This window comes from Pangasianodon hypophthalmus, chromosome 7, assembly GCF_027358585.1.
Source record: "Pangasianodon hypophthalmus isolate fPanHyp1 chromosome 7, fPanHyp1.pri, whole genome shotgun sequence".
NCBI classification, from domain to species: Eukaryota; Metazoa; Chordata; class Actinopteri; order Siluriformes; family Pangasiidae; genus Pangasianodon; species Pangasianodon hypophthalmus.
The window spans coordinates 20893197-20920438 of NC_069716.1; the positions used below are offsets into that span (position 1 = coordinate 20893197).

The 27242-nt window shown below is 38.1% G+C and overlaps 2 protein-coding genes and 1 long non-coding RNA gene across 3 annotated transcripts; 1 reads left to right on the top strand and 2 right to left on the bottom strand.

Annotated features, from left to right (window-relative positions):
• Positions 1–14: 14 nt before the first annotated feature.
• ccdc69 (coiled-coil domain containing 69) lies at positions 15–16086 on the bottom strand. The gene is made up of 9 exons (XM_026918588.3): positions 15854–16086; positions 7718–7778; positions 6607–6785; positions 3811–3898; positions 3654–3727; positions 3384–3485; positions 3165–3284; positions 1778–1875; positions 15–1386 (listed from the first exon to the last, which is right to left on the bottom strand). Exons 1-9 carry the CDS (start codon positions 15899–15901, stop codon positions 1212–1214), a joined length of 945 nt encoding a protein of 314 aa, XP_026774389.3. The 5' UTR covers positions 15902–16086; the 3' UTR covers positions 15–1211.
• Positions 16087–16133: 47 nt separating this feature from the next.
• Positions 16134–19840, top strand: LOC113529407 (uncharacterized). The gene is made up of 3 exons (XR_003403049.3): positions 16134–16260; positions 17740–17804; positions 17884–19840. It is a non-coding gene; the product is annotated as an uncharacterized LOC113529407 (long non-coding RNA).
• A 917-nt stretch (positions 19841–20757) lies between these two features.
• Positions 20758–23746, bottom strand: gm2a (ganglioside GM2 activator). Its single transcript, XM_026917513.3, has 4 exons — positions 23497–23746; positions 23263–23415; positions 22267–22449; positions 20758–21541 (listed from the first exon to the last, which is right to left on the bottom strand). The coding sequence occupies exons 1-4, from the start codon at positions 23596–23598 to the stop codon at positions 21386–21388; spliced, it is 594 nt and encodes a 197-aa protein (XP_026773314.3). The 5' UTR covers positions 23599–23746; the 3' UTR covers positions 20758–21385.
• Between the last annotated feature and the right edge of the window lie 3496 nt (positions 23747–27242).

The window sequence follows — 27242 nt, forward strand, 5'->3', positions numbered from 1 at the left end:
ACATATTTCACAAATACCTCAGATGCAGCTTTTATTCAGCCTTTCTTTGTGAAGCCCTAGCAAAAAGGCACTTGTTCAGAGGTAAACATACAACAGAACATAAAAATGGGCCACAAAGAAGAAAATGAGAGTGGACAATATACACACCTTCACTCTGAGCAACATCTGAACACAAATCTGCAGCAGTGGTCCTTCAGCATCTGCCCAACGGTGCTCTACACATGTTGTAAAGTTAGATTTTCTCCTAGCTGACAGTCACTTACTCGCTAAAAGACCCAAAACAACAGTAACTCACTAGTCATATTTCAATTAACAAAAGATCAATGTGCTCAGAATTTACACTAATGAACTTGTCCAAGTCTAAACATGCAAACAAACTGGTCTTACATGTGCCAGCAACTTATAAAAGCCCACAATATTGCTTATACAAAAACATACATATATATGAATACTGTTGTAAAAGTGCCAGTGCATCTGAAAAGCAGAAAGAAAAATCTACTCTTTAAAATACACTTACAAGTGCTTTGGATTTTCTAAGGCAAAAATGGAAAAAGGACCATTGGGTGAGGGGAAAAAAAAAACAAAACAAAAAACAGAAAGCATCATCCGATATCAGTTTCCTGGAACAACCGGTACCTTATGCTAAATATAACCATAACAATGTGGTACACATTTTCCAGTAACATATCACAAAACATCGGTTCTCACTCCAGTGCCTCAGAACCCTCTACCCTTCACAATGGAGTTTTTCCTACCAACACACCTCATCCAACTATTCATCATCAAAACCTTTATGGGGTGGATCAGGTATGTTGGGAAAACAATATTTTAAATTCCTTAGCAAACCCCACATGTACAATAACATAATACACATATACAGTACAAATGTAGATTGATCCATTGTTATTCCAAAATGAAACGTATTACTTGTACTAAGATTAAAAAAATTATAAAAAAAACAAACTAAAATACAAAAAAATCTGTCAGATTGATTTCCCAACTGTGACACAGAGGTTGCGTATATGCAAAACTCATGTAACAAGTCACTTTCAGCATGGCATAAAAACCACAGTTTCCGTAAAACAGTTATTTGGAAAGAAATCAGCAGCAGGCTAAAACTGAGAGGCACAGGTTGCTTAACTCTGGAGTTTAAACACACAAGGCTGTGGTGAGTGGAGTCCAGTGTGTGAGATGGTGGAGCTGAGAACAGGTCAGCTTGGGGAAGTTTCAGCAGACACTACGGCAGATATGTGAAAAGATGAGCACGAGTCCCGTCTGTGAAGGAGTTTAAAGAGCAACTCTTCTTTCTCCTGACTGAGTTTCTGGCTCTGCAATGTTTGCTTCTCCAGCGCCTCCTGCAGCTCATTCTGCTCCTTGGACAGTTGGCTGAAAGGGGGAAAATATAAGAGTCAGGAAGAACAAGAAAAGTGTAAAGGTTATGGGAAAGCACAAGATAATTTTCTAGCATTCTCCATGTTAACAAATGAGTGTTTCATCACATCTTAAAAAGGTCCCAATTTCTATGAAAATAAAGAAATGTATGACATTAAAACTACTATACAATAATTTCTCTTACAGTTTCTATTTCACTTTCTCTAGCAGTAGAAGTCATGAAAAAAACTAATTTTATGTCATGACATTATGCATTAATCAGGAACGTTTGGCTATATTTAGAGAAATTACATATCTTATTGTATTTGTTGGAATTGTCAAGAATGAGGTTAAAGGGCTTTACACAAACGGCTGATGGGAGTTTGAGAAGCTTAAAACTGCTTACTGTATTAGTGTTTGATAATTGTCTATTCGAACTCTGAGGTCCTCATTCTGCTGTAGAACCTGTAGTACCTGGTCTTCCAAAGCCAGATTCTTTTCAACCTGAGAAAACAGCATGGACATTATCAAGGTGTGTTTGTTGAACAAACAAATTGACAGAGATAGAGAAGTAGATTTAAAACCCAAAACTAGATGATGAAAGTCCCAATAATCATGCAATATAGACTAGTCAATATCCTCCCACCTCCCACAAACAGGAGGATGTGACTCTAAATTGCACCTAGGAATGTGTGTGCGCACGTGTGTGTGTGCACATGTGCATGGTGCCTTGCAATGAACTGGAGTCCCATCTAGAGTTTATTTCTGTCTTGCACCCAGTTTTCCCAGGATAGGGTCCACTGCAACCCTGACCAAGATAAAGCAGTTAATGAATGAATGATCATTCTAGAGTAGGGATGGCCAATTTAACATCTGGAATAACTTTAAACTGTACATGGCTGTGGGTCTGCAAGCCTGTTACTAAGAAACACAATTCAAGAGTATTACTTTGTCCAACCCATCAAAAAACTAACAATCACAACATAGATTTGTGTATCACAATTCTACATAAAAAAAACTAAATAAGGTAATTTACAGATGCTAAACTTACTGGCGTACTAAAGATTTTATTCATTCGTTCACCTCTTCAGCCTGGTCAGGGTTGCAATGAGCATGCTGAGCATATTCCAGGAATACTGGGCATGAGGAGTTAATACAACCTGAATGGGATGCCAGTATATCATTTAGGTAGAAGGCCATTCTCAGCACAGCAATAACACTGACATGACAGTGGCATGGTATTTCATGTTGCAGAAACTGTCCACTAAAGACAGGCCACCTAAACAATCCCTGGTTGTCAGTGGTCCTATGGAGGTCCCTTTTCATGGATGAATAAGATAGAGGGTAGGCAACAGGACAACAGAATAGCTACAGTCAGTAATTCAAAATATCTAAAAAGGACACGTATATGGTTTGTGTACCTGACAAAATAGCCAGAGTGAAGGGACAAGGTAGATGTGCCTAATAAACTGGCCACTGAGTCCATATAAGTTATATAATTCAATGTTTCTACAGTTGTAATATTTGGAATAGTGCTTTTTTTTCCCCTTCCCAAAACTCAAAATTCTATTCTCTTATTTCTTTGCATTTGTAAGTCTACAGTTTGAAGAGTTAAACATAAAAGAATCTTCATTTAGCCTAATCATGGAGCTTCAGATTCAGAGCTGTAGATTAAGTGCTGTTTTGAAGCTCTGTATTTTGGTGAACTGGAACTTTAAATCCAGCATGAGTGTGTAAGAGGAAGAGGTCATCTGTTTCCATTCTGACCAAAAATGGTGAGTGGGAGTTTATACCAGGGCCTCCATCTGCCGCAGCTTGCTTCCCTGCTCCTGTAAACGCTCGCTCTTCATCTCTATGACAATTAGCAGACTCTCCTGTTCCTGCTCCCAGAATTCACCCGGGCTGCCATGAGTCTAACACAGAAAGGGCAGATACAAAGCAAATGTTGCATTCTTACTGAATACAGTACTGAAAAACTGCATTTCCATCTCATTTATCATCATGAAATTTACTTGTATGTTTCTCTGAAGGTCTCTTTTCAGTGTGGACTCCTTTACTCGCTGCTTTAACTCTGTGAACAGCTTCAGGTCCGCCGTCAGTTGCTCAATCTGCTCCTGTTCAGAGTTCACATGGAGTTCAGACCAAAACATCACTCAAATGTCTCAATGGTATGTGCAACACAACATACTAAGACACAGTTTATAAAATCCTTTCCGTACATAATTCATAAAGAGTAATCTGAAACAGCCAGGACTGCAGTATTTCATTTTCAACTGAGGTACCTTTAGAGCACTTTCAACCGCTGTGTGCGTTTCCTGCAAAGCGTTCGTCTCTTCATTGTGAAGGTTTTTCATCTCTGTGGGGGAAAACATGTACCTTATTTTATACGGGCACATAGATAGCAAAGTGCATGCTTGCTGATTAGTTACGGGCACATACCTTCCACTTCCTTTTGGTGCTGTTCTGTAGAAATCTTCATCTGGTTCTCATGAACAGCATTGAGCTCAGCAACTGTCTCAGACTTCACCTGTTGGCATGATGATGTATAAACCATATGATTGAAAAAAAAACAAAAAAAAAACAATGCACATTTGTCAAGCAGAGTCGTTTACTTCAGTTTTTTTAGAAGCTAGAAAAAGCATACGGCTTTCAGCTGGTGTCTTACTGCTCTTGGGGAAGATGTGGCTTTAGACAGGTGACGAATGTACTCTGCTGCACTAAAAGAAAAGCCTTCAAACCACTGGCCCACTACATATTACATAAATATATGTCAACTATGCATCTTTAAAAAAACAGTGCTCCCTGGCTTTCTTATTATAATGAATAAATGAACACACCTCATGCATATCTCTACACTTCAAGCAAAACACTAGAAAGTTTCCTGTAGATTTATTGCTCTACATCAGTCATGACTGTATCTTACAAAACATACAACAGGCCCTCCACCAAGAGTAAACGGTATAGGTACAGAATCCAGCTCTGCTGACAAAACCTACAGTAAATGTCAAGGTTATACAACAGACATTTAGTCATTTAGCAGACACACTTATCCGGTTTGTACAAGCGTTAGAGTGGTCTAGGTGGTAACGAAAGACAAGTTCAGACCTAAGCGCACAGACATTACAAAGACAGTCACTAAAAGGACAATAAATGAAAAAAACAAACAAGTAATACAAAAGGACATTTATTCAATTTAATTGCAGAAAAAAACTAGGTGTTCTACATGCTGTTTTAAGGGGAAGCTCTTTAGACCTTTGCAGAAGGAATAAAAATACAAGGCTGTTCTGACTGGAGGGTGAAGCACATTTCACCACTGAGGAGCCAGGGCATTGAAGCAGTGAGATATTATACTACAAGCATGTGCACACGACCGAAATGGACATTCCAAGCATACGCCTGAAGTTGGAGACCTGCACTGGTGTCCAGGCACATAGTTCCGAACCAGGGTGTGCAGACAATGCAGTGCAGAGCCCTTAGAATTTTTAATAGACTCTTTTTAAAAGCTTTTTACTTAATTCTTGCTGAGATATGTTAAGCACCTCAGAGGTGAGTGGTCATAAGCAGAAGGGTGGTCTTCACTCTTTGCCATTAGGTATATCAGTTCAATTCTGTCAAGGTTTCATATAATGAGTCTTCATCCAGGAAGACGACGATGTCAGAAAGGCAGTAATCCCCTGAGCAACTTGGGAGGTGGATGGAGGAAAAAAAAGAGAAGTTGTATCTTATTATGCAGCAGTGGTAAGAAAAATTCTGAGACATGCCCACTCAGCCCAGTGATTAAGTATAAAGGGAAAAGACTGGACCATGAACTGACCACCAACGGTCTCTAGTATTAAGCGTGTTAGGTGATGAAGCTTCATTGACTGAAGATGAATGCTTAGCCTCACAACCAGAAGCTGGAATCCAGGAGGTGATTTCGTAGAAACATGATGAACTGCACAAAGAACAAAGGAACCAGACCACTTAATAGAGATGCATCAGTAATTAGTCATTTGTAAATGCAAGCAGGGTATGAGCAAGCAGAAAGCAAGCTTTACAAGACCAGAGGCCACAGTGAACAGGTATGGCTTTGTTGGTCAGAAGACAGACAGATGTGGCAAAGCTCCCAGCCCCAAACAGGAAAGAGTGGTAACAAATACACAGAAAATGGGCAATATTCCCAATTACTTTTTTCCTCTATGTAATGGAAAGGGCATGTTTTGTTTATCAGTGAATGCTTTACAATATATAACTGGCTGACATCTTCTGGCTTGTTTGTTCTTTTCTGTGTCTGAATTGCTTGCAACTTGAAGCAACTTGTCTGTGAAAGATCTGGTTTACATTCAGAGGCAAGTAGTAACTTTGTACTGCAATAGCCTAAACCATGAGCATAAATAACCACTATTTAGTATAAAACTTTAATCATATTAGGTTATCAAGGGCACAGTGAGTCCTTTTAAAGTAATATGCTGGAAACTAATAATTATTAATAGCTGGTTAAATTATTAGTCATGCCAATGTTTCTGTTCTTCTGCTGACAGCAACTCATAAGCCACACATGGACAAAAACTGCCCTTGATTAACACGCTCTTTGTGTCACTGGCACGTTTTGAGCAAAATGGCACATGCAGCCATGACTCACTTGCCACATTCATTCATTTCACACATTTAGTCATCACTAATTTAGTAATTGGGAATTCAGTGTATAATATTAAAAACTTGTTTACGATAAAACTGTTATTCCTCACTAAAGGTGAGCGCTTGAGTCATTTAAAAATTCTCTTACAGCTTAGCTTTCTGACATTGTTTCTCCCTTTTTTGTGCAGTCCTAGTCTATACTAACAAGCAGTTTATCATCTGAGACATTTCATACACACACATTCCTTCTGAAACGCTGCTTGTGCAGATCCATACATCATTTCTGCTGTGCACAAAATCTTAAAAAAACCTTTCTTTTTAAAAGATTAATGATTTTATAACTACTGTTCTTTTCATTTTCTTTACTTTTGCTTGACAGTGGTCACATGGGTTATGTTGAAACTTTGCATATATGTATAGAAAAACAATTCAGCATTAGACTTTTGATTGATTTGCATGAGTTCTTCACTTTATATATTAAGAAGACATTCAGGGTTCTCTGCAGACCACAACCAGAGACAGCACCGGGGATCCAGAAGAGCTTTTCCACTCAACCAGTAAATCCAGTGTAGGCACGTGTATATAAACTAGGAGACTGAACTTTTCAAAGAGTTTTACCATCTCAGTGATAGTGCGCACTAGCACACAGAGGTCTCCATGCTGATGATCCTTCAGAAGCTGGTCTCGCTCTTCACTTCCTGAAGCTGCTAGTACCTCATCCAAGATTTTCAGCTGCCACTCATACTTTTCCAGCAGTGACTCTGGACCAGAGTCCTTCTCCTCAGATGAGCATTTTCCTGGTAAATAACAACAGTGCAGTGAGCCACAGCAGGTCTTGACAATCAGCACTGCATAAGGATAAACAGGTCTCTGCATTATTAAATTCTGTGTTATCACATTGCTTGCCTTAATTCATTACAGTGCAGAGTTTCACATGTTTCATTAGTCCCATGAATTACACAACAACATAAGGAATAGGAATTGCACTAAGACACAAAGGAGATTTGGCAAGCTGAAACACACACTACACACAGAGGCAACAGGGTGTTATCCAGGCTTGTTTTTTAATTGTCTAAAGCACTTCATGGTGAAGGGGACCTCCTCCCCTGCAGAGGTTCCTATTTATATTCTTCTGTCTTTAGTCGTGTGCAGATGTTCATAAGTGTCTGCCAACACACTGGCATGTAATGTGAAAATGTGTACTAGAAAGCAGTGTGTAGGAAGCAGATACCAAAACAGAACTGCAAAGAAAACTGTAAAGAACTGTTTCAGTGTAGTAGACAGTGGATAGAAGAAGAAAAGTATTGGAGGTGATCAATAATCACTTGATCATTTGGGGATCAGTTTGTCTCTCTCTGTCTCTTTCTCTCTGTGTTGTGAGTTTGAACCTCTGTAGGGCAGTGATTCCCCAGGTGTTGTGAAACCATGGCCTAGTTTGCTTTTTGTCCTGTTAAATATTGTGCTGTACTGTAAATCCTCGCCCTGAGCACACATCTCTGCTACAGCTCTTATACTAATCCCCATGTCAGGCATTCTCATGTACAAGTCATGATGTTAAAACCTCACTTCATACATAGCTTTTTGTTTATTGGATCACTCTGCAGCTATGACTGCTAATTCCACACTACTGGTAGTGTAGTGTGGCCTACCCTCCTTCATGCCATAAACCAATCAGCATGTTTATATGATGTGACTTCATATGATGTGACAGGGACAGGAAACCACTCACCACTTCCATCATGAGCGCTGCTGATCTCCTTTAGACAGGTTTCATTCTTTGCTTGTTTTTTCTTGAGTGAGGAGACAAAGAAAAGTCTGAATTTACAACAATGAAGCATGCTTACAGTGGTAGTAATTTACCAATGCAATGAACAGTTGATTTTATTTATTTATATATATATATATATATATATATATATATATATATATATATATATATATATATATATATATATATATATATATATATATATATATATATATATGCTTTGTAGCATTAGAAAAGTTTTCATTCACTGCTCAGTTCATTATACACAGCAAGCTCGCTGCAGATATGGAATAAAATCTCAAGGAACAGTAGGAAGCGCTTTAAAATAAATTCACCAACATAAACGTTAAATTCTAAGTGTCTGTTTCAGAATGCTTATTTGAGGCATCAATATTGGTATCAACCCCTAGTGCATCTAAACACGTTACCTACGGCTCCTGACTAGTTGTACTCTCAGCGAAATTTATTTCTGAGAACCCAAAAATGACAGCAACTACTTAGCTGTCCAGATCAGCAGGGAACTTATTCAGCTCGTACCTGACTTTGAAATCGCTGCTACGGAGTTTAACCATTCCAAAAAATTTAAATGTGTTTGACTGAATTGAACAATATTCAGAAATTATTTAAATGAATATCTGAAAACGAAACTATAATAGTTAAAGCCATAGTTATATCCAATACATGGCAAACCTAATTTGATTAGTTTACATTGCATGTATTCAAGACCGCTCATGAACACCTTCAGCCACTAATTCACTGCAGAACTGAAAATACCATCTGGTTACCTACCCAACTTCCCAGCTCACTGTAGTATAAACACTATGACTGCCTATCTACAAATAGGTTTAAGCTTGCAGTCTCTTCTCTTACTTCTGCCTATTTTGCTAGCCTTCTGCTCATGACAGCGAAATGTACATTACTTTGGATTATATATGCATGCACCACCCATGAAATTAGGTGATCATCAATCATTCATTCTACATAAACCTGCCTTAGGGTGCATTCATTACTGGGTAATTAGCAACTGTCATTTTAAAGCTTTATAGCTTTATATCTTTATCCTAAATATCCAACAGAAACAGGACTTGCCTGTGAAGCATTTTTTCAATAGGCAATCACCATTATCAGAATGTTTTAGACCAGCTCTAGGTTTTATCTTTGTTAGAAACCAAACATTAAAAATGACACCCAAGTCACATTTGCCATATAGACTACTACATATGGAAAGGCAATAGTTGAGGCCATCTATATATACTGTGTACTGTTAGTATACTACTAACTGGGTATATTTATTTTCAGGTTAACTTTAAATGTTTAATGAGGGATGGTGTGGTTTAAAGTGATTAACACCCGATATAAGGTGTGCATAATTATTAGGCAGCTTAGCTACCTCAGGAAAATGGGACAAAAAGACACTTAACTGAGACTGAAAAGTCAAAAATTGTAAAATGCCTATCAGAGGGATGCAGCACACTGCAGATTGCAAACCTATTGAGGTGTGACAGGGTCGAGAGGGTTGCGAAAAATGTATGGAGAAGAAAAGACGCAAGATGACAGCAAAAGACTTAAGAATAAAACGTGAGGTTACCAGGACCCAGTTAGCCTCCAGTGCCACCATATTTCAGAACTGCAACCTTCCAGGAGTGTCCAGACGTACAAGGTGTCTTAGAGACATGGCTAAGGTAAGGATGGCTGAAACACAACCACCACTGAATAAGACTCACAAGCTGAAGCATCATGACTGGGCCAAGAATTACCTGAAGACCAATTTCTCAAAGGTTTCATGGAAAGATGAAATGAGAGTGACTCTAGATGGACCAGATGGGTGGGCCCGTGGGTGGATCACTAATGAGCACAGAGTACCAGTTTGAGCGAGGCACCAGCAAGGTGGAGGAGGGGTACTGCTGTGGGCTGATATCATGAATGATAAGCTAGTTGGACCTTTTCAGGTTGAAGATGGACTGAAAACCAACTCCCACACCTACTGCTAGTTACTAGAAGTCACTTTCTTCAAGCAATGGTACAGGAAGAAGTCAGAAACATTCAGGAAGGCCATGATCTTTATGCAGGACAACGATCCATCGCATACATCAAGGTACACCACTTCTTGGCTAACCAGAAAAGGCATCAATGATGACAGAATGATGACCTGGCCTCCTTCCTCATCTGACTTAAATCCTACTGAGAACTTCTGGCCCATTCTCAAGCATGAGATTTACAGTGAGGGAAAACAATTCACCTCTTTGAACAGCACTGGCAGGCTGTGGTGGCTGCAACCACTAAAATTGATCATGAACAGATCAAGAAACTGACAGATTTATCGAATGATAGGCTCATGGCGGTTACTGAAAAGAAGGGTGGCTATATCAATCAATGAATAGTTTTGAAGGGCCAAAATCGTTTTTGTTAATTGTTATGTTATTTTATGTTACTTATTAGTTAAATAATATTTTAAGACTGAAGAATAAACAAGTTAGTGAAAAATTATTTTAATTATTTAGTTGCCTAATAACTGTGCATGCTAATAGTTTCCTCTGAGAAAGACAAATCCCATTTTTTCTTTGTTAAACATTCTATTTTGATGTGAAATAAACATTTAGGATCAACTAAGACCATTGGATTTGTTCATCAATAAAATTAATCATTTGCCTAATAATTGTGCATGCAGTATAAACATACAGAATGTTTATGCCTTGTGCATCAGTCAAAAATTAATCAGGCATACAGTTATAAAGCATGCAATTTCTGTGTTACGCCATTTATTGAAGACACTAAACTTAACACATCAGCAACTGTACAACTGATTCTAATCTTAGAGATCTTGGGCTGGGTGTTGTAAAGCACATACAATGTGTAATGGCCAAAGACCCATCACTAGGCTTAAAAACCGCTGTTTCACAAATACACAGAAATACTAATAAGAAGTGAGAGTAATTTCTCTGGATTTCCTACAAATGAAGTCGTAATAAAATTTGCAATCTAGGTGGTGTTAAATCATTAATTCATTAACTAGCCCACTGGGCCTGTCAGCAAGTCGCTAGTCAATGTTTCGGCTATTAGCTGTAGTCTTGGCTACTTCTTCATTTTCTCTTGATATAATTAAATAGGTGTTGACTGTGTTTTTTGCTAGTGGGAGAGTTTTGCACTGTGCTTTATTTTATACCTGGTTTGGTCAGGGCACCAACATCCCTTCATTTTCCTGATTTATCTGCCATCATGCAGAATAAAAAAATCTGTCTTTAAAAAAATAATTAAAAAAATAAATAAATAAAAAACAGTTCCTACCACCAGCCAGACTGTGACAATGAACGTAGTGCAGCAGGATTCTAAATTAGTAGTGCACACTAGTCAAGGTATGTCACACTACTATAAAGCACACTATATATAGAGAGACACAGCTACTGCTTTTGTTTCACAATAGAAGAGCTTAAGGTTTTTTTCTTTCTCTGGTTGTTGGATAAGAGAAGAAAAATGCTGGTGACCTATTTGTCTGCTAGGCAGCTATGAATATAACCTTGATAAATAATCTGCTTGTCCCAGGCAGGCCGGGCTGTTAATTTGTCTATCCTGCAATTGTTAACACCACCCCTGAGCCAGCTATTTTGAAACTCAAATTCCAAACAAATACAGCTTCTCCTTTCAGTTCTCCCTCCTAAACCAAACCCTCTCACATGCAAGTATGCTGTCTGAGTGCAAGGCGAAGGGGTGGAGCTTCACATATTCAAGTACAGTAAATTGAAATTCTTTTCTTCGCGTATCCCAGCTTGTTAGGAAACTGGGGTCAGACACAGAGCTTCCCATACATAGGTGATACTTTGGAGTTGCACCCAGGTATATTGACACCCGACCAAGTACATTTAACCCCATTAAAAAAAATCTTTAGCTATATGGCCAAATATTTGTGGACACCTGACCATCACACCCATATGTGCTTGTATGACCAAACAGTGATTTTATATTCATTATGAAAAATGAACATGTCTTGGTTCTATAATTTGGCTGTGACATGAATGCAACCCAGGGTCAAGGTGACCAGAGCAAGACAGAAGGAAAAGCAGTAACGGGCAGTGAGAAAACCAGATGGAGCTGGTAAAACAAATGATCTTTTCCAATTAATGCTTGCATATTAATTACCCTACGAGTAAGACTGCTAGCCATTAACTTACAAATGTAAAGAAATAGTCATCTCTGTAATTTCATGTTACAGGTATGGTCTGTCAGAGGAGCTCCTAATATTAGCATGCTCTCATCTTCTGCACACTTTGTTGGTGATGGTTTGATATCATGGGCTCCCCTACAATGAGGAAAGTCTGCTGGAACAAAGTTCTGTTGCTTATAAAACAAGAACTTGGACTGATCTACTGAACAGATGTGTTAAACAAAATAGTTGCTGACTATGTCCCCAAACTAGTTTGCACACACATAACTTGTTCTCTTCTTTATGGGAAAATAGAAGAAAAACTGCAAATATATCAGTATATTTCTACACATATCAGCAGTTTTCACTTTTGCTTGAGAGCCATGATTTCTTACAGTAACATGTCTCTATTTAACATTTCATCTAGGCTGTATCACAGTTGGGAGGCCTGTATATTTTCTGCTTGCACCCATACTCTAGATGCATAGTTCTGTATTTGCAGTCAATAGGAATCAAAAAGCTTTCTAAAACTACTACGAGGGAATATTTATTTGAAGCAGCTCTTTGATTACACCATTCTGGATTTGTCATAAACCTAGAAATTTTTAATAAAACAAAAGTTTTAATAAAGATAAAACATCATGATTTAACACAAACATATTACAAAAAAAAGCTAAATAAATGACTTCATAAAGAAGCAAATGTAGAAATAATAACTTCAATATTAATTTTATGTTAAATTACAATTACAGTCAACAATGCAAATAAAGATTCAGCTGCAGGAATCCAACTGACAACTGACAACCAAAGTCAGAACCACTGAGCTGCCACTGACGCCAGAAACTGAGCTGCCACTGACCCTAGAACCTGAGCTGCCACTGACCCTAGAACCTGAGCTGCCACTGACCCTAGAAAATGAGCTGCCACTGACCCTAGAACCTGAGCTGCCACTGACCCTAGAACCTGAGCTGCCACTGACGCCAGAACCTGAGCTACCACTGATGCCAGAACCTGAGCTGCCACTGATGCCAGAACCTGAGCTGCCACTGACCCCAGAAACTGAGCTGCCACTGACCCCAGAACCTGAGCTGCCACTGACCCCAGAAACTGAGCCGCCACTGACGCCAGAACCTGAGCTGCCACTGACCCCAGAAACTGAGCTGCCACTGACGCCAGAACCTGAGCTGCCACTGACCCCAGAAACTGAGCTGCCACTGACCCCAGAAACTGTCAAGGAATATCAGTGAAAGGAAAAGTACATCAAGACTTGAAACGATAATCCTTGAGTCAGCAATTAGTTAATGAGAAGCCTGGGAAGGCCAAGAAAAGTTTTCTATGTTCTTGCACACAAAATTTGGGTGGCAGTGGCACAATGCCTCACATCCCCGTCATAACATTTTTAATTTAAAAATGTCTATCCACAGACATAAATCCAAAGAGCAGACCTATGAACTTGCCCTAAGCTATAATCTTGCTCAAATCATGGGCATGTTTCCTTTGAACAAGAGCATAAATTAACCAACATATAGAAATTCTTAATACACGGACTCGTTTGTAATGTTCACGATATAACTTGTTTTTCTAAATGTGCAAGTCATTCTTGTTTAAGATGAATAAGCCTGCTCCTGAGCCTGTTTGAGCTGCCAGATCTCTGTCTTGGTAACAAGTCTGACAACAATCCAATCCAGCTAACTCAATAATCTGTGTATGAAGAATGGGACTCATAGTATTTCCTCTGAGTAGAGAAGTTATTGACAGCTTCCAGAAGGTGAGGAGACTTTTTCAAATATTCAAAAAAGTGAGCTGACATAAAAATGGAAAAGACTTCTATTGAGTCTTGCATTCTTAGATCTACTCAGAATGAGGAGTAAAAAATGGAAATTACAACATAATACAATTTAAATCACTGCACTGAATTCTTTCAATATGAATACCATATAGAAGAACTCTACTGGAGGTAGACTCTACAGGTCTGACCCAGAAAGGGTATTCATTTTATTACCATGCCATACTTTTTTTTTTTTTATAAATTCTTTTCACACTGAAATACAGACACTCACTTATAAATCCAAAAGGAACACTCCCCCAGTCATCGGCAAGAATGTGTGGTCCAACTGTGAATGTGTAAGTCTTCTCAAGGCCATTGCTGTCTGTAGGTGATTTAAGGTTTTGAAGCTGTTGTGGCAAAGCTAAAAAAGATACGCATGGACGAGATCTGAAATGTTCTCGCACCATGCAAGATGTCTCACATACGGACAACTTTGCACAGTTCAGTGAGGAAAAGTTGAGCTCCCCTTTCTGTGTTTACACCCTACAGCTTTTAAACTTACTCACGGAGTCACATTTTTTTCCTATCAGAATTCCTGCTTTGCAGCTTACAGACAGGATCATGTGGAATTCAAACTCTTATCTGGAGCATGCATTAAGTAATCATCTAATGAGGAAAATCCAAGGCTGAACCCTTGTCAAGGCTGTCAGCAGATTCAAGTGTTCCGTGAAGCCATCTGTCAGAAACAAGTGAAGCATGTAAAAGCTAAAACCACAACCCAGATTATGTCATTACATACAGAAATCTCCAGCTACATCACTTACTACATTAAATACAGTTCACAGAATATACTAAAGGACCTTATGCATGGGATTTTTACTGCTTGAGCCAGTTCAAAACAACAGACCATGCCACATTTGTTGACCAGCTTAAGTGGGCCATAAAAAGTTTGAGAAGCACTTTATTATTTATTGTCCCATTTTGTTTTTGAGGTGTTCTGAATGAAGCCGCCAGTGGGCTTCACTAAAGCTCCCTTGCTTTCAGACTTTCACACTTCTCCAGTTGGTCATGTCAACCACACACACACAGCTTGTAAATATTTCAAAGCATGGCCAGTTTGGTGAGTTTGTCTTAGTAGTCAGCTAAGCTTTAAGTTTGGATTTCTGGCCAGATTAAGCCTTGTCCATGACAAAAGCACTTTTGGTGCTTCATCGGCAAGTACTATTTATTTTTAATCAAATCAGCCCTTAAACACTAGGAGGAATCTGTGAGACAACCACACACCACAATACACAGCTGGTTCCCCGGGCTTAGATTAAAACGAGTCCAGTTTGTGTCAGGCAAATGAATAAGCCCTTAAAGGCCAGGAAGAATGAAAAATCTGTAACACACACAAACATGGGCTGATGATGAAGTTTGCCAGTTTGTTTGCAGATCACGTTAGAACTTGTACGGATTTGGAAACAGAGAACAGATCTTACACAATCCAACATCAATCTTGGATATCATCATCATCATTCATTCAATCAATCAATCAAGCCCTTCCTGAACCTTTGATGAAGGATGGCAATGATGACTACATGTATTGTAACATTTAATAACATTCACCCCTGGTTTTCATTAAGAAAGTTTGTGCAGGATGTGATTGTAAGAGCACCAACATTATTTCTACCCAAAGGAAAATATAAAAAGACAAACAAAAACAAAACAAAAACAAAACAAAAAAAGGCACTAGTACTTCAGGGGCAGCACGGCTGCTTGTTGTGTTACACTTTGATTTGTAAACTGTAAGGTTTTTAAATAGCCTCGGAAATGGTGGAAGAAGCAAGTGGCAGCTTTACGCAGATCTGAGCGGAAATGATTTAGCCCACCTTCAAAGCCTAATTTCTGTGCTTAAGCGCAAAGCCGATTATTAAACCCCAGACAAAAACATTCCGTCGTCTAATTCCGACTCTGTACACACAGCATGTCATTTGAAATTGAAACTGAAAAATTCCACACAGACTGCTAGACCTGACTTCTTTTATTCTGAGAAAGGAAGTAAGTTAGCAGCTTGAGGAGCAACAACAACTCATTTCCAGTGTCGCGTGCTCTGGGGAACTGGAAGCCGCTCATACTGAAGTGAGGTTTTCATTCAAACTTCACTCTGAAACTAGACTGAAAAAATGGTTGAAAGTATTTTTAAACGTACCTTTTTACGGCGGACGTGGACACACACTTTGCTATTGTGACAGCCCATGTCTTTCTTGCCGCCTCTGAGCTTTGAGTGAGGCGAGAGAGACAGAAAGCTGCCTGACTAACCCCGCGTTCACAACAGCTCACCTCCTCACTCAGAGTCAGCAGGACACGCGCGGGGCGGCGACGCGCCACACTTTAATAAGCAGCATTAGCCTCATAAAAACACCAAGACGACCGGAAGTAGCCTCACAAACTACAGTATGGCTACTCGAACCAAACAAATGACCTAGCAAGCTACAGAAACTTTGTTATTCCCAAAAAAGTTATTTAAAAGCGCCGACAGCGCTTGTGAGATTTGAATTTTACCGTAATTACCGTCATAGTTGGTCACTACAACATTTTAACATGAAGCTGTATCAGGTTCGTTCACTTATGTTGAAACATTCTTGCTAATGTTTTCGCACACTAGCACAATGACTTGAAATTATCTTTGAATACTACAGCTAAGAACTTACAAAAGCACAGATTTCTTAATATAAATCAATTCAAATATTAGCCACTTTAGATAAATATGGATCATCATATTTATTAATTGGAGCAGAGCTTTACTATACTATTTTATTTTTATAAAACAGAGCTATACTGTTTTATTTAATTTCATTAAAATTACAGTTTGGTTAAGTTGAATTTAATTGTAAATTGTTGAACTTTAGACTGGGAATGTAAAGTATTCTATAAAAAATACTTAAAAAAAAAGTAAAAAAAAACAAACCTCATGGACCACACTTTGAAATCCACTGACAGTGCATATACATATGATGCACATTAGTATATTGCATATATTGAAGAATTAACTGACATAGGACTTCCATGAATAAATATTATTAAATGTGATCAATACATTAAAACTGATCATATATTAAACTGTTAAAATGGCCATCTTGTATGTGAGTTTTAACTCTACCATTTGAGAATGATCACACTCTGCGGGAATAAGTTACAGTATGATAGGTCAGAGTACTTCTGCCTGATCATACCATGATCTATTTCTGGCCTCTTGGCCTGCTTATTTGGTTTATATTAAGCATCAGTATGATAGCCTACCTCTGCTCGGGGCCATCTAGGGAATCTGAAACACTTTCAATTTTGTCAAAACGCAGTCTATTTATAGTGGGCGGCTCTAATCTGACATAAAAACGCAGTTGTTGCTGTGTGGGAGCAGAGGAACTTTCCAAGGCCTAGCAGCTGTAGAGTCTCAGTTAGCAGCAGGCCTTGCATCCATTGGATGAAATAACAAAGTGACAAGCCATCAGATAAATCACGATTTACACTGCTGTGTGCAGGAACAACGGCACTGCAATGACATAAAACAGTTTGTTTTCACACTATGATAAGCCAAAGATACAAGCTAGTTACAGATGAGGTCAGTGACTGTTAATGTGAAAAGCTCGATCTTATTTTACCCTTATCAGGGCACACATCATACATGCAAGGACCAGTGCTGTGTAGAGGCACTGGTCAGAGATATTATGACCGAGATATTATGACCTATCAAATGGTCTTATTCCATCAAATGGAATTAGGCACAAGGAGATTAAAGAGTACAAGTTATAGATTTCTTTAAACAACATTCATCATATATAACCATCCAATGATGCAATATAATATTAATGGCGACATAGTAGTATTCATTTATAAATAGTAAGTGGAGCATATAGCATATACAGACTGCTGTGAAACTGAAGGAGAAATCATTGGCTCTGTTATGTGGTAGGATGCATTTTGCTAAAATGGTTTGGGTCCACTTGTCTCCTTAGGGGGAAGTGTCACTGCAAATTAATACAAACTCATTCTGATAGATCACTTCTATCCCATAATGAAAAATCTCTGTCCTATTAGGCATGGTGTCTTCCACGATGACAATGTCCCCATCCACAAGATATGAGGGCTGACTGAATGGTTTGGTGAGTATCAAAATGACATAAATCTTATGCCATAGCCTCTGCAATCACTAGATCTCAACCCAATCTTTTTGCATTCCAGAGATTTTGGACTGATGTGTTAGACAGCACTCTCTAGCACCATCATCAACACACCCACTGAGAAAAATTGTTTTGGAAGAATGGTGTTCATCCCCCTGTACAGTTTCAGAGAGTTGTAAAATCTATGCCAAGGTCCATTGAAACTCTTCTGCCGGCTCGAGATAACATTCTTTCCACTACCTCCCAGGCCATGTGGCCATGTGTGAGGTCTCTCTCTCACAGACACACACACACACACACACACACACACACACACACACACAAGTAGGTATCATCTGTAAGTGGTTTCAGCAACATGAATTTCATGCAACTGCCATAAAATTCAAGAATGTCTACCACTTATAACTGTAGGAGTCAGAGTAATGAAATAAATTCATTTGAAAATAAATTAATATAATAAAACAATTTATAATTTAATCATAGTTTACATACATACATACTCTATTAAACAAAACAGAATTGCAATATATAATTGCTGAAAAATATCCATGAGAAATGGCAGTCCACTCTGATAGTTTTGATTCCAGTGATCGTTTGGTTCCAGATCAAGCACAGTCTCCTCTGCATGGACTGAACTGAGTGAATCTTCTTAGCACCATTCAGAATGATAGACTCAAGCAAAAATCCCACCATGGCATTTGTTTTGCTATAAGAAAATAGAGAAAAAGTCTGGATTCTAGCTAGAATCTGAAACACACTCTCCCTGAAACTGGCTGGTGTGATTCAGCTTGACAATGCACATTATCTAATCTATATTCTTTTAATTTTGCCCTCTCCTTCCTGCAGATTGGCAGAAAATATGAGAGAAATCCTGAAATGAAGTGACAGCATTATGACTTGGAATATGTAGAGAATGCATTATTATGTCTTAGTCATCTAACAAACACACACATACCCAACACCAATCACTGTAGAATCTGATAGTTTAGTACAAGATACTACATTATCTAATATAATATTTCTATTCAGTTCAAATGGATATGGTAACTGGATGATATGTACTGATAGAAAAGAAGAAAATGTGTGTTTTATTGGTGAAGGTAGAGGCCTGGTATGGTCAGAGATCCACCTGGCCATCTGGAATAATGCTGATGATGAATGACTTGGAATGTTTTCTGCAGAATCAGGAATGTCAAGAATGATTATAACAAGTGAAGAGGCCAGGCTCAGGTTTTACGATGTACCCTCCTGCACACTGCACTACAGAGACTTCAGCCCCCAGTGCATTATTATTACAGCTGGATGGCAAACTCTTTATTTAGAGAAGAGTTTCACTTGAAAAAAAAAAAAAACTTTTTCACAACCCATTAAAGCAGTGCTTCACAAATCATAACTTACCTCACACACCTCAGGCAATGCTTTAAAGGAATAGTTCAGCTAAACATAAAACTGTATGTAGTCATTCAGCCAGTATATGTTTATTGTCTTAAATTATCTTTAGTTTCGCACTGTAGCTACAAGGCTAATATTGCTAACAAGTAAGGAAAGCTTATAGCCACCAGTTTAGCAGGATGTAAATTGCATGCCCAAATCATTGCACATTTTCCTCAAACCTTGTATTGCTGCTTGCTTGTATAAGCTTTAAGCAGGAATCACTTTCTTCAGTGTAGAGTTTGGTATGACTCCATGCAAACTCACACTCAGGGAGAAGAAGCCCAAATTATGACAGTGATAGACGATAGCCGGATGATAACATTGTTTCAATTAGATTTTGTATATTAATTAAAATGCAGTTTGCACAATGATGGTAGCTATAACTTTCTATATAAATATGTATAAGTAATATTGTAATAAATCTTTGCCACATGACATATAGGATATTGATTTATAAATTAAATTCTATTAAGGAGCTCATACTATTTCTTTTCCTACACTTGGTCCTCTTTGATCTTACTACATTTAATTGGTTGTAAATCACTAAGTGAAGTGAGTGAAGAAACTTCATTTAAAAGTGTTAAGCGTTGTTAGTGAATAATAGGAAATAATGCATTGTTACAATGCATTATTGTGATTTTTAGAAGTAGGAATGTTATTATGAATTCTATAGTCAGCTAAAAGAAATGACATTCTCCATTCATTCAAATCAAACTGACAACTGACACTGGTGTCTCAGTAGCTCTGATGCACCAAAGCTAGTGTACTATACTATATGCTATATGCTGAACAGTGAATGCATATATGATAAAACTGTTTTTGTCACCATCAAGTGTTCAAAGTGTAGAATCCCAGCATCTCTGTGTAGCTATATAATGAACGCATTATATAATGAACGCATCTCAATTTGGAACAATTTCCTCATTTTCAGTAATGCTGTCAGGTATAATCTGCCAGAATGGCTGTAAATAACAACTAAAATCCTATTTGTATATTATGATAAAACACAATTCAGCAATCAGTTTCCTAAAGCCATCATTCTCAGAGCAAGGTTGGTGAAGCATAGCCAAGGGATGGAAGTTACAATCCACAGCTATCCAAGTAATTATATTTATTCTTGACCTCTTATAGTTTGTTTATAGCTGGTTTGACTTGAAAGGTCATTTGAATTGAAAGGGTCCCATCCAAACCCCATTAGTTCAAAAACAATTAGACCTACAGTATAAATACATTCAATTTGAAACTAATGATAATTTTAATAAAAATGTGTTCTGTAAGTAGAAATTTCAAGAATATAAAAAACTGCTCCAATAAATAGACATAATATTCTTCAACATGTTTAAATAATGCGCCTAATATCTGAATAGTTGGATTATTTTCATAAAAGAAACCTTTGTTCCATGGACTTCTTTTTACAGTTAAAAGGATTCCAGGATGCAAAATATTTTCAAAAAGTTCTGGCCTAAAGGAAGGGAAGCAGAAGAGAAAACACTTTTAAATGTAACATTAACATAATTTTAATGGACCTCTGTGACAAATCTCCGACAACTGTTTACTGATAAAACATTTCATTTAAAATTTGTTTTGCCTAAAGCATTTTTAGTCAGAAGCCCAGAGTTGAACAGCACTGATAATATCAGGATGTTCCTCATCACAAGATTTACATCATGCAAGGAAAAACCTTCTGGCAACTGTTCTTTGTTCTTTCCCCATGGTTACACTAAACAGTAAGTATATACAATACAAACAAGTAATCATAATTTAAAAAAATTAAAAACATATGAGATGACATTTTCCCCTGAATGGCTAATTAACAAATACTAAAAGATTGTTTCTTTGATTAAAATGAAATCATAAACTATGTTAACTCTGAAATCATTTAAAGTGCAGGACCTTTTCATTGGTCCATTATTTAGTAAATCATAAATGAATAATCATTTTAGATCAAAAACTGGCTCAGACCTGCACTGATAAAACCAAGTTACATGTGATATTTCTACTGATCACAATTCAAAGGAAAAACAGTTATTCTTATTAGTAAGATCCCAGGTTTCTAAATTGCACCACTGATGAAGAGAATGCATGCATCGTGTGATAAAGGGTCCCACACTGCCTCTCTGTTCTGCTAGTTAACCCGAGTGTAGACTGAGGGAAACTTTAAGGCATCCAAGCTCTTTGCCTAAGTTTCCCAGCACCCCCTGGACACGGTACTGACCATTGGTCAGCCAGAAGGGCAGCTCCGTTTTAGGCAGGGAGAAAACAGTCTGAGGTAGAGAGTAGTCACCCTGGAAAAAGAAAAAGAAAAACAGAAAGCACAATGTTGGAGTTATAAACATAGCTAAAATATAAAATACATCAACAGTGGAGAAAAAAGAGGATAGAAATGATAAATTATACTACTAACCTCAACTACTACTAACAACTTTATGAAATCATAACTAAATTTCAAATAGACTTTCTAGAAAGCTTTCCAAGACTATCTTCCTTCCTGTAAAGATCATGTTGGTTAAGGAGCCAGTTGTGTGGTGGCAACAAAGGAACAAATGTGGTGTTAAAAACAGTCCAACCTTGCTAGCTAATTGTGATGTCCTCATATAGTAATTGTCACACTTTGATCAGGTTGTTGGCTGTGGTTGTTATATGCTGTAGAAAAGCTGACATAAGCGTAATCAAGTGAGTTTGTAATCAGATACTGGCTGTCAAAATGTCCGCAATGCTCCTGTGTCACAGCCGAAATGAAATCTTGTGCAATTTCTCTCTTTTCACCTTTGGGGGTAACTACTTTATATATATACTTTACTTTACATGCAAAAGAGAAACATCATTCAGTTCAGGAAAGCCTGTAGTTTTTTTAGAACTATATCCAGTAGAAAGTCTGACTATGTGAAAAGTTAGGATACCAAGTTAGGATACCAAGTTTTCCAAGGTTCCATTCTAAGCTGAAGATAGATGTGTGAAATTCCCCTTCACTGGAAGTGTACTTAAAGTGTGTGGAAGTGTTGACACTCACTGCTTTGAAGGGGCAGTGGCAGGGAAGGCCGTACGTGTGCAGAGGCTCAGGACAGTCCTGACCTGGAGGAATGAGCTGGTTCAGTATATCACAGATATCCTGATAGTGGCAGCTCCCTAGCTCATCCACGCATGGGACCTTTACCCAGTAACCAGCCACCTCTTTCTCAAGAGTGACATTTACCTGAGATAACAGACACATCACGTGTTAGAAAAAAATCACACAGTCTCACTCAGGACTCAGTCAGATGAATCTGCAGTTTGGCCTCACAAAGCCTTATACCCAATTGTTGACATAAAATCTGCCTGTTCTATCAGTTCTACAGACCCATGTGATAGTCACAAGTGAGAAAAGCAAACACAGGGCAATAAGCACAAGAAAGAGCAGACAATCTAGTCCCCCATTGGCTTCAACTTACTCTTAGACAAAGTCACACATATGATTTTACAGCTTAGTCAGTTAAAAGTCTGTAATGGTGCCTGAGTCACAAAATATCATGTTGCTTAATAACATATTGCTTCATTATTTAGACTTGCATTTTGACAGAGTTCTGTGGCTTAATGGGGGAAAAACTGCGATTCCACCCGTAACTTCATAGTTTAGCAGTAGAAACTAAAAACTAAATTCTAATCTAGACTTAAACTAACAGCCATATGTGGCAAAGCTAAAAAAGCAGAAGTGTGAAATATATTTTTTTCATTTCCTGTATTCATTGTGAGTTCAGTCCCATGTGACTCTAACATTGCAACAACAAGATGCACAACAGCAAAGAGATATGAAGCAAATAACTCCATAAGTGATGTTAAAGGAATGGTGCATCAAATGTACACAAAGTGCCCAAATTTTACCTACATTTTACATGCACTGGATCTATAAGGTTATAACAAATATAACAAAAATATGGCAAGCCTGTGAGCACTGATTAGGATCACATCCTGCAGAAACACCTCAGCCTTGTCCTGCTGGTTTCAGTGTGAAAGTGTGTATAGTGCTTACAGAGAGAGGAGACACCAGAGCCACTGAGGTTGTCCCAGATGCACTTGCTGTCAAATCTCCTGGAATGTTAATGGGATCTGGAGACAAAGTAAGACTCTTCATAACAGCTGGATCATCAGCCTTTCCGCAGTTCTCCCAGGAAAAGCCTACAATCTGACAGGCATAAAACATGTTACATTAATGCTTCCAATGTTTAGTCCATGTTTATTACTCATACAAATGCTCCACTCTCACCTTGGATAATCTCAGGGGTCTGCTGATCTGCACAGCACATGTTCCTTCCTTAAAAAAGACACCAGCCGTCCAGAAAGCAATAAACAGAGGAATGGAGATCATTGTTTTACAATTTAAAATGTAATCTGTATCTAGTTAATGTGTACAATTTCATATAAACTTAAAACCACAGCTGCACGCTTCTCTTAGCCCAGTGCTGTGCACACCCACTGAATGGCACAATATTTACACCAGTTACTCTTTAGCTTCTTCCGGTTATGCTGTGTGGAGTAATGCAGAGCCCTCTGCAGGCTGGTGGAGACCTCAACAACAACAACAAAAAATTAACCAACATAGCTGAAGTGACCCGTTGTGTTTACTCTGCTTCGCCACAAGATGGCGACATTGCACTGATGTGAGCTCTCCTGCCTCAGTGTGGAGAAGCAACTGAACATGCTTCCCAAGTGGAAAAAAAGTGTACTGTAGGAATTATTCAGATTAAACTGTTATTTCACTAGGAAGACTTTTACAGAACAGTCTGTTGGAATATCATTAAAAAAATACTTAATCAAGAAAACTACCATGCACTGTTATAAAACTTTTTCATTTTAACATTGTTTTTCCGTACAAAATCGAACAGAAATCCAATAATCCTCTGTGATTTCCTTCATGGGGCACAGTGGCTTAGTGGTTAGTACTGCTGCCTTGCACCTCCAGGGCTGGGGGTTTGAATCCAGCCTCTGCCCTGTGTGTGCAGTTTGCATGTTCTCCCCATGCTTTGGGGGTTTTCACCACATACTCCGGTTTCCTCCCCAGTCCAAACACATGCACTGGAGGCTGATTGGCTGTTCCAAATTGTCCGTGGTGTGTGTGTGATTGTGTCCTGCAATGGGCTGGCACCACATCCAGGGTGTCCCCCACCTCGTGCCCCGAGTCTCCTGGGATTGGCTCCAGGCTCCCTGCGACCCTGTGTAGAATAAACAGTACAGAGAATGGATTAATGAAATTTCCTTCATATTAGAAACTTAGAAATATTCATATTTAGAAATTAAATGGAAACTTTGTTTCTGAATAAAAAAAATATATATATATAATGAATATAAATGTGTGTTTTCCCATCTAGCAAGCTTACAAGGTTTATAAAAGACAACTGACATGTACTATGGGGTCAAAAAGTCTGAGAGCACTAATGAGTCTGAGAGCACTAATACTAGTGAAAATGCTTGTATTTTGCATTCTTTTCCAATTTAATACACCAATTTTCATTACAAATTAAATTACTGACATCAACTCGAGTGAAAAGTACAATCTTTGAAATATTTATACGAATTTCAGAGTTTGTTAGTATGTGGTATGTCCCTGTTTTGCTTTAATGACTGTATGAACTCGAGCTGGCATGGACTCCACAAGTTTGTGCAAAACCTTATGATCCATTTTAGATCAAATCTCAGTCTCAGACTTTTGGACCCCACTGTATATATAATCATGACACATCTATTGACATATATGTATATCAAGAAGGTTGTTCTATGGGACTATGGGATATATGACATGCCGTGATTGGGCCAGGTGGGCGGGGCTTAAAGCATTCTTCGAAACTGCAAGCTTTCACATAATGAAGAAGACACAAAACGTGAAATAGACATATTTTCGGTTAGTTTTGACAATTTAGTTTTTATTAGTGCGGTTTGAAAGGCGTGTTAAGAATGTAATTTATTTTTTAAAAAAGCTGAAAAATGATTGATATGACCAAAACTGTCGTTTCTACTTGTAGTATCTTGCCTTTCCATTGATGCCCACCGATATTCTAAGTTCAAATCTCCATTATAGCTTCCACCTCTGAAAAACAGAAACCCCACCAAGCTAAACGACAGAAAAAGATCTTATTCATTTACGGATCCTGTGCTGCAACTTTGTCTTAAGGCGGTATAACGGCCATATGATCGCACTGCACGTGCGCATGAGTCACCTTTAATCTCGCCGCGTGAGAGCGCGCAGGTAAATGCCAGCCCATATGGACACAATAATCTCCTCACGTCTACTTTAAAGAGGAGCAGGTCACAAACCACGGAAGGATACTGACAGACACTTTCAAAATGTAGATGTACATTAAATGTAGATTCACATGTAGATTGTTGCAAAATGTAGATGTACATGAGCGACGTTAGCAAAACTGGGGCATCAGGTTATGATAAGATGTAGCTTCCTTTATGTGGGCTATGAGGAAGTAAGAGTGGAAAATGGAACAGGGGTTCTTGATTTGAATATCTACATCTGACAGTTCACATTCAAAAGTCGTGGGCAGGGTTGAATCTGAAAAAGAAATTAGAAGGTGAATAAAACCCACAACACAGTAGCCTGTAGTGCTGTTCTCTCTAAACCCTAATGTTGTCTTTACGTACCCAGTCATATAACCATGACTAAACATTACTTAAAATCTTGCCTTTTGTACCCATAAATCAAAAATCTAAATCAAAATGTAACTTATTTACCTACAAAATACATACACTTAAGATTTCAAGTGTTATGAACTCAAAATCATGATTCATTAAAATACCTCACGCTGGTTTTTCTTTGATGTGATTGGCCATTCAAGGAGTTCTGCCTAGCAACAAGAGAACTAATGCACTGATTGGTAGATAGTTACAAAAGGCGGACCTCTTCATCTTGTCTGTTGCTGGTATTGGTGTAGTGAAGTTCATCATGAGTGGGAGAGACCACTATGTGTGCGTTTAGAAAGAAATGGCAGTCATGTAGAGGATGTTTTGTAAATTAAATTACATTTTGCTAAAAAAAAGTGTTAATTTCCCCTATGTATGGAGATTTTTACAACACCCTATTTTTAAGTACACTTGAAATGAACACCAAGTTAAGTGAACTTAATTATTGCAGTAAACCAGTTCCCCGGTAGGCTAGTGGCTAGCATGCAGCGCTCTCACAGCTGTGGCCTGGGTTTGATTCATGGTCAGTAAGCTATAAAGTACACTATGTGAATACCAAGTTAAATGAACTTAATTATTTAAGTACAGTCTACATGATTACTAAGTTAAGTGAACTTAAATATACAAGTTTTGGGAGACCCCATTACTCAATTAAATTGAGGGAATGAGTTTACTCAATCAGTTGAGTCCTGTCAACATGTTAGGGTTTTCCCACCAAAGAAGTTCATTTCCAACCTTCTGTTGCTCAATATTTCTCATGTAATTTTGGAGATTAACTATAATCTGATTTCAGGTAGAGCAGGAATGACAAGAAAGATTTTTTTTTCTGATGAGAATGCTGACAGCTAACAAGCTAAATGAGGCAGTTTGTAAGGTTACAGTCTGAACCTACTTTTTAATGGCAATTAACATGCTATTTGTCATTCTATTACTTTTCCATTGCTTTTACAAAATATATTCAACAAAAATCCAAAAAAGAGTAAAAGGGTATTAAAAAGGCTAGGTTTGTTCTACTTTTCTCTACTTGACCAAAAAATAGCAAATTGTTCTTTCTGGCTGTAAGATGCAGAAACTCCAACTATACCCAACATGAATGCAAAAATAACCTGACTATCTGACCCAAATACAGAAAATCTGACTATCTGACCTGAATGCAGAAAATCTGACTATCTGACCCAAATACAGAAAATCTGACTATTCATCCTGAATGCAGAAAATCTGACTTTCTGACCGGAATGCAGAAAATCTGCCTATCTGACCCGAATGAAGAAAATTGGACTATTCGTCCTGAATGCAGAAAATCTGACTATTCGCCCTGAATGCAGA

What these genes read in the sequence shown, in the direction of transcription:
- gm2a (XM_026917513.3), bottom strand. Translation starts at nt 23,598, where the DNA reads ATGATCTCCATTCCTCTGTTTATTGCTTTCTGGACGGCTGGTGTCTTT. An exon ending in GACCCCTGAGATTATCCAAG is followed by an intron (nt 23,416 to 23,496) that starts GTGAGAGTGGAG and finishes TATGCCTGTCAG; the next exon opens with ATTGTAGGCTTTTCCTGGGA. An exon ending in CTCTGGTGTCTCCTCTCTCT is followed by an intron (nt 22,450 to 23,262) that starts GTAAGCACTATA and finishes CTGTTATCTCAG; the next exon opens with GTAAATGTCACTCTTGAGAA.
- ccdc69 (XM_026918588.3), bottom strand. Translation starts at nt 15,901, where the DNA reads ATGGGCTGTCACAATAGCAAAGTGTGTGTCCACGTCCGCCGTAAAAAG. An exon ending in TCCACGTCCGCCGTAAAAAG is followed by an intron (nt 7,779 to 15,853) that starts GTACGTTTAAAA and finishes TCCTCACTCAAG; the next exon opens with AAAAAACAAGCAAAGAATGA. An exon ending in CAGCGCTCATGATGGAAGTG is followed by an intron (nt 6,786 to 7,717) that starts GTGAGTGGTTTC and finishes GTTATTTACCAG; the next exon opens with GAAAATGCTCATCTGAGGAG.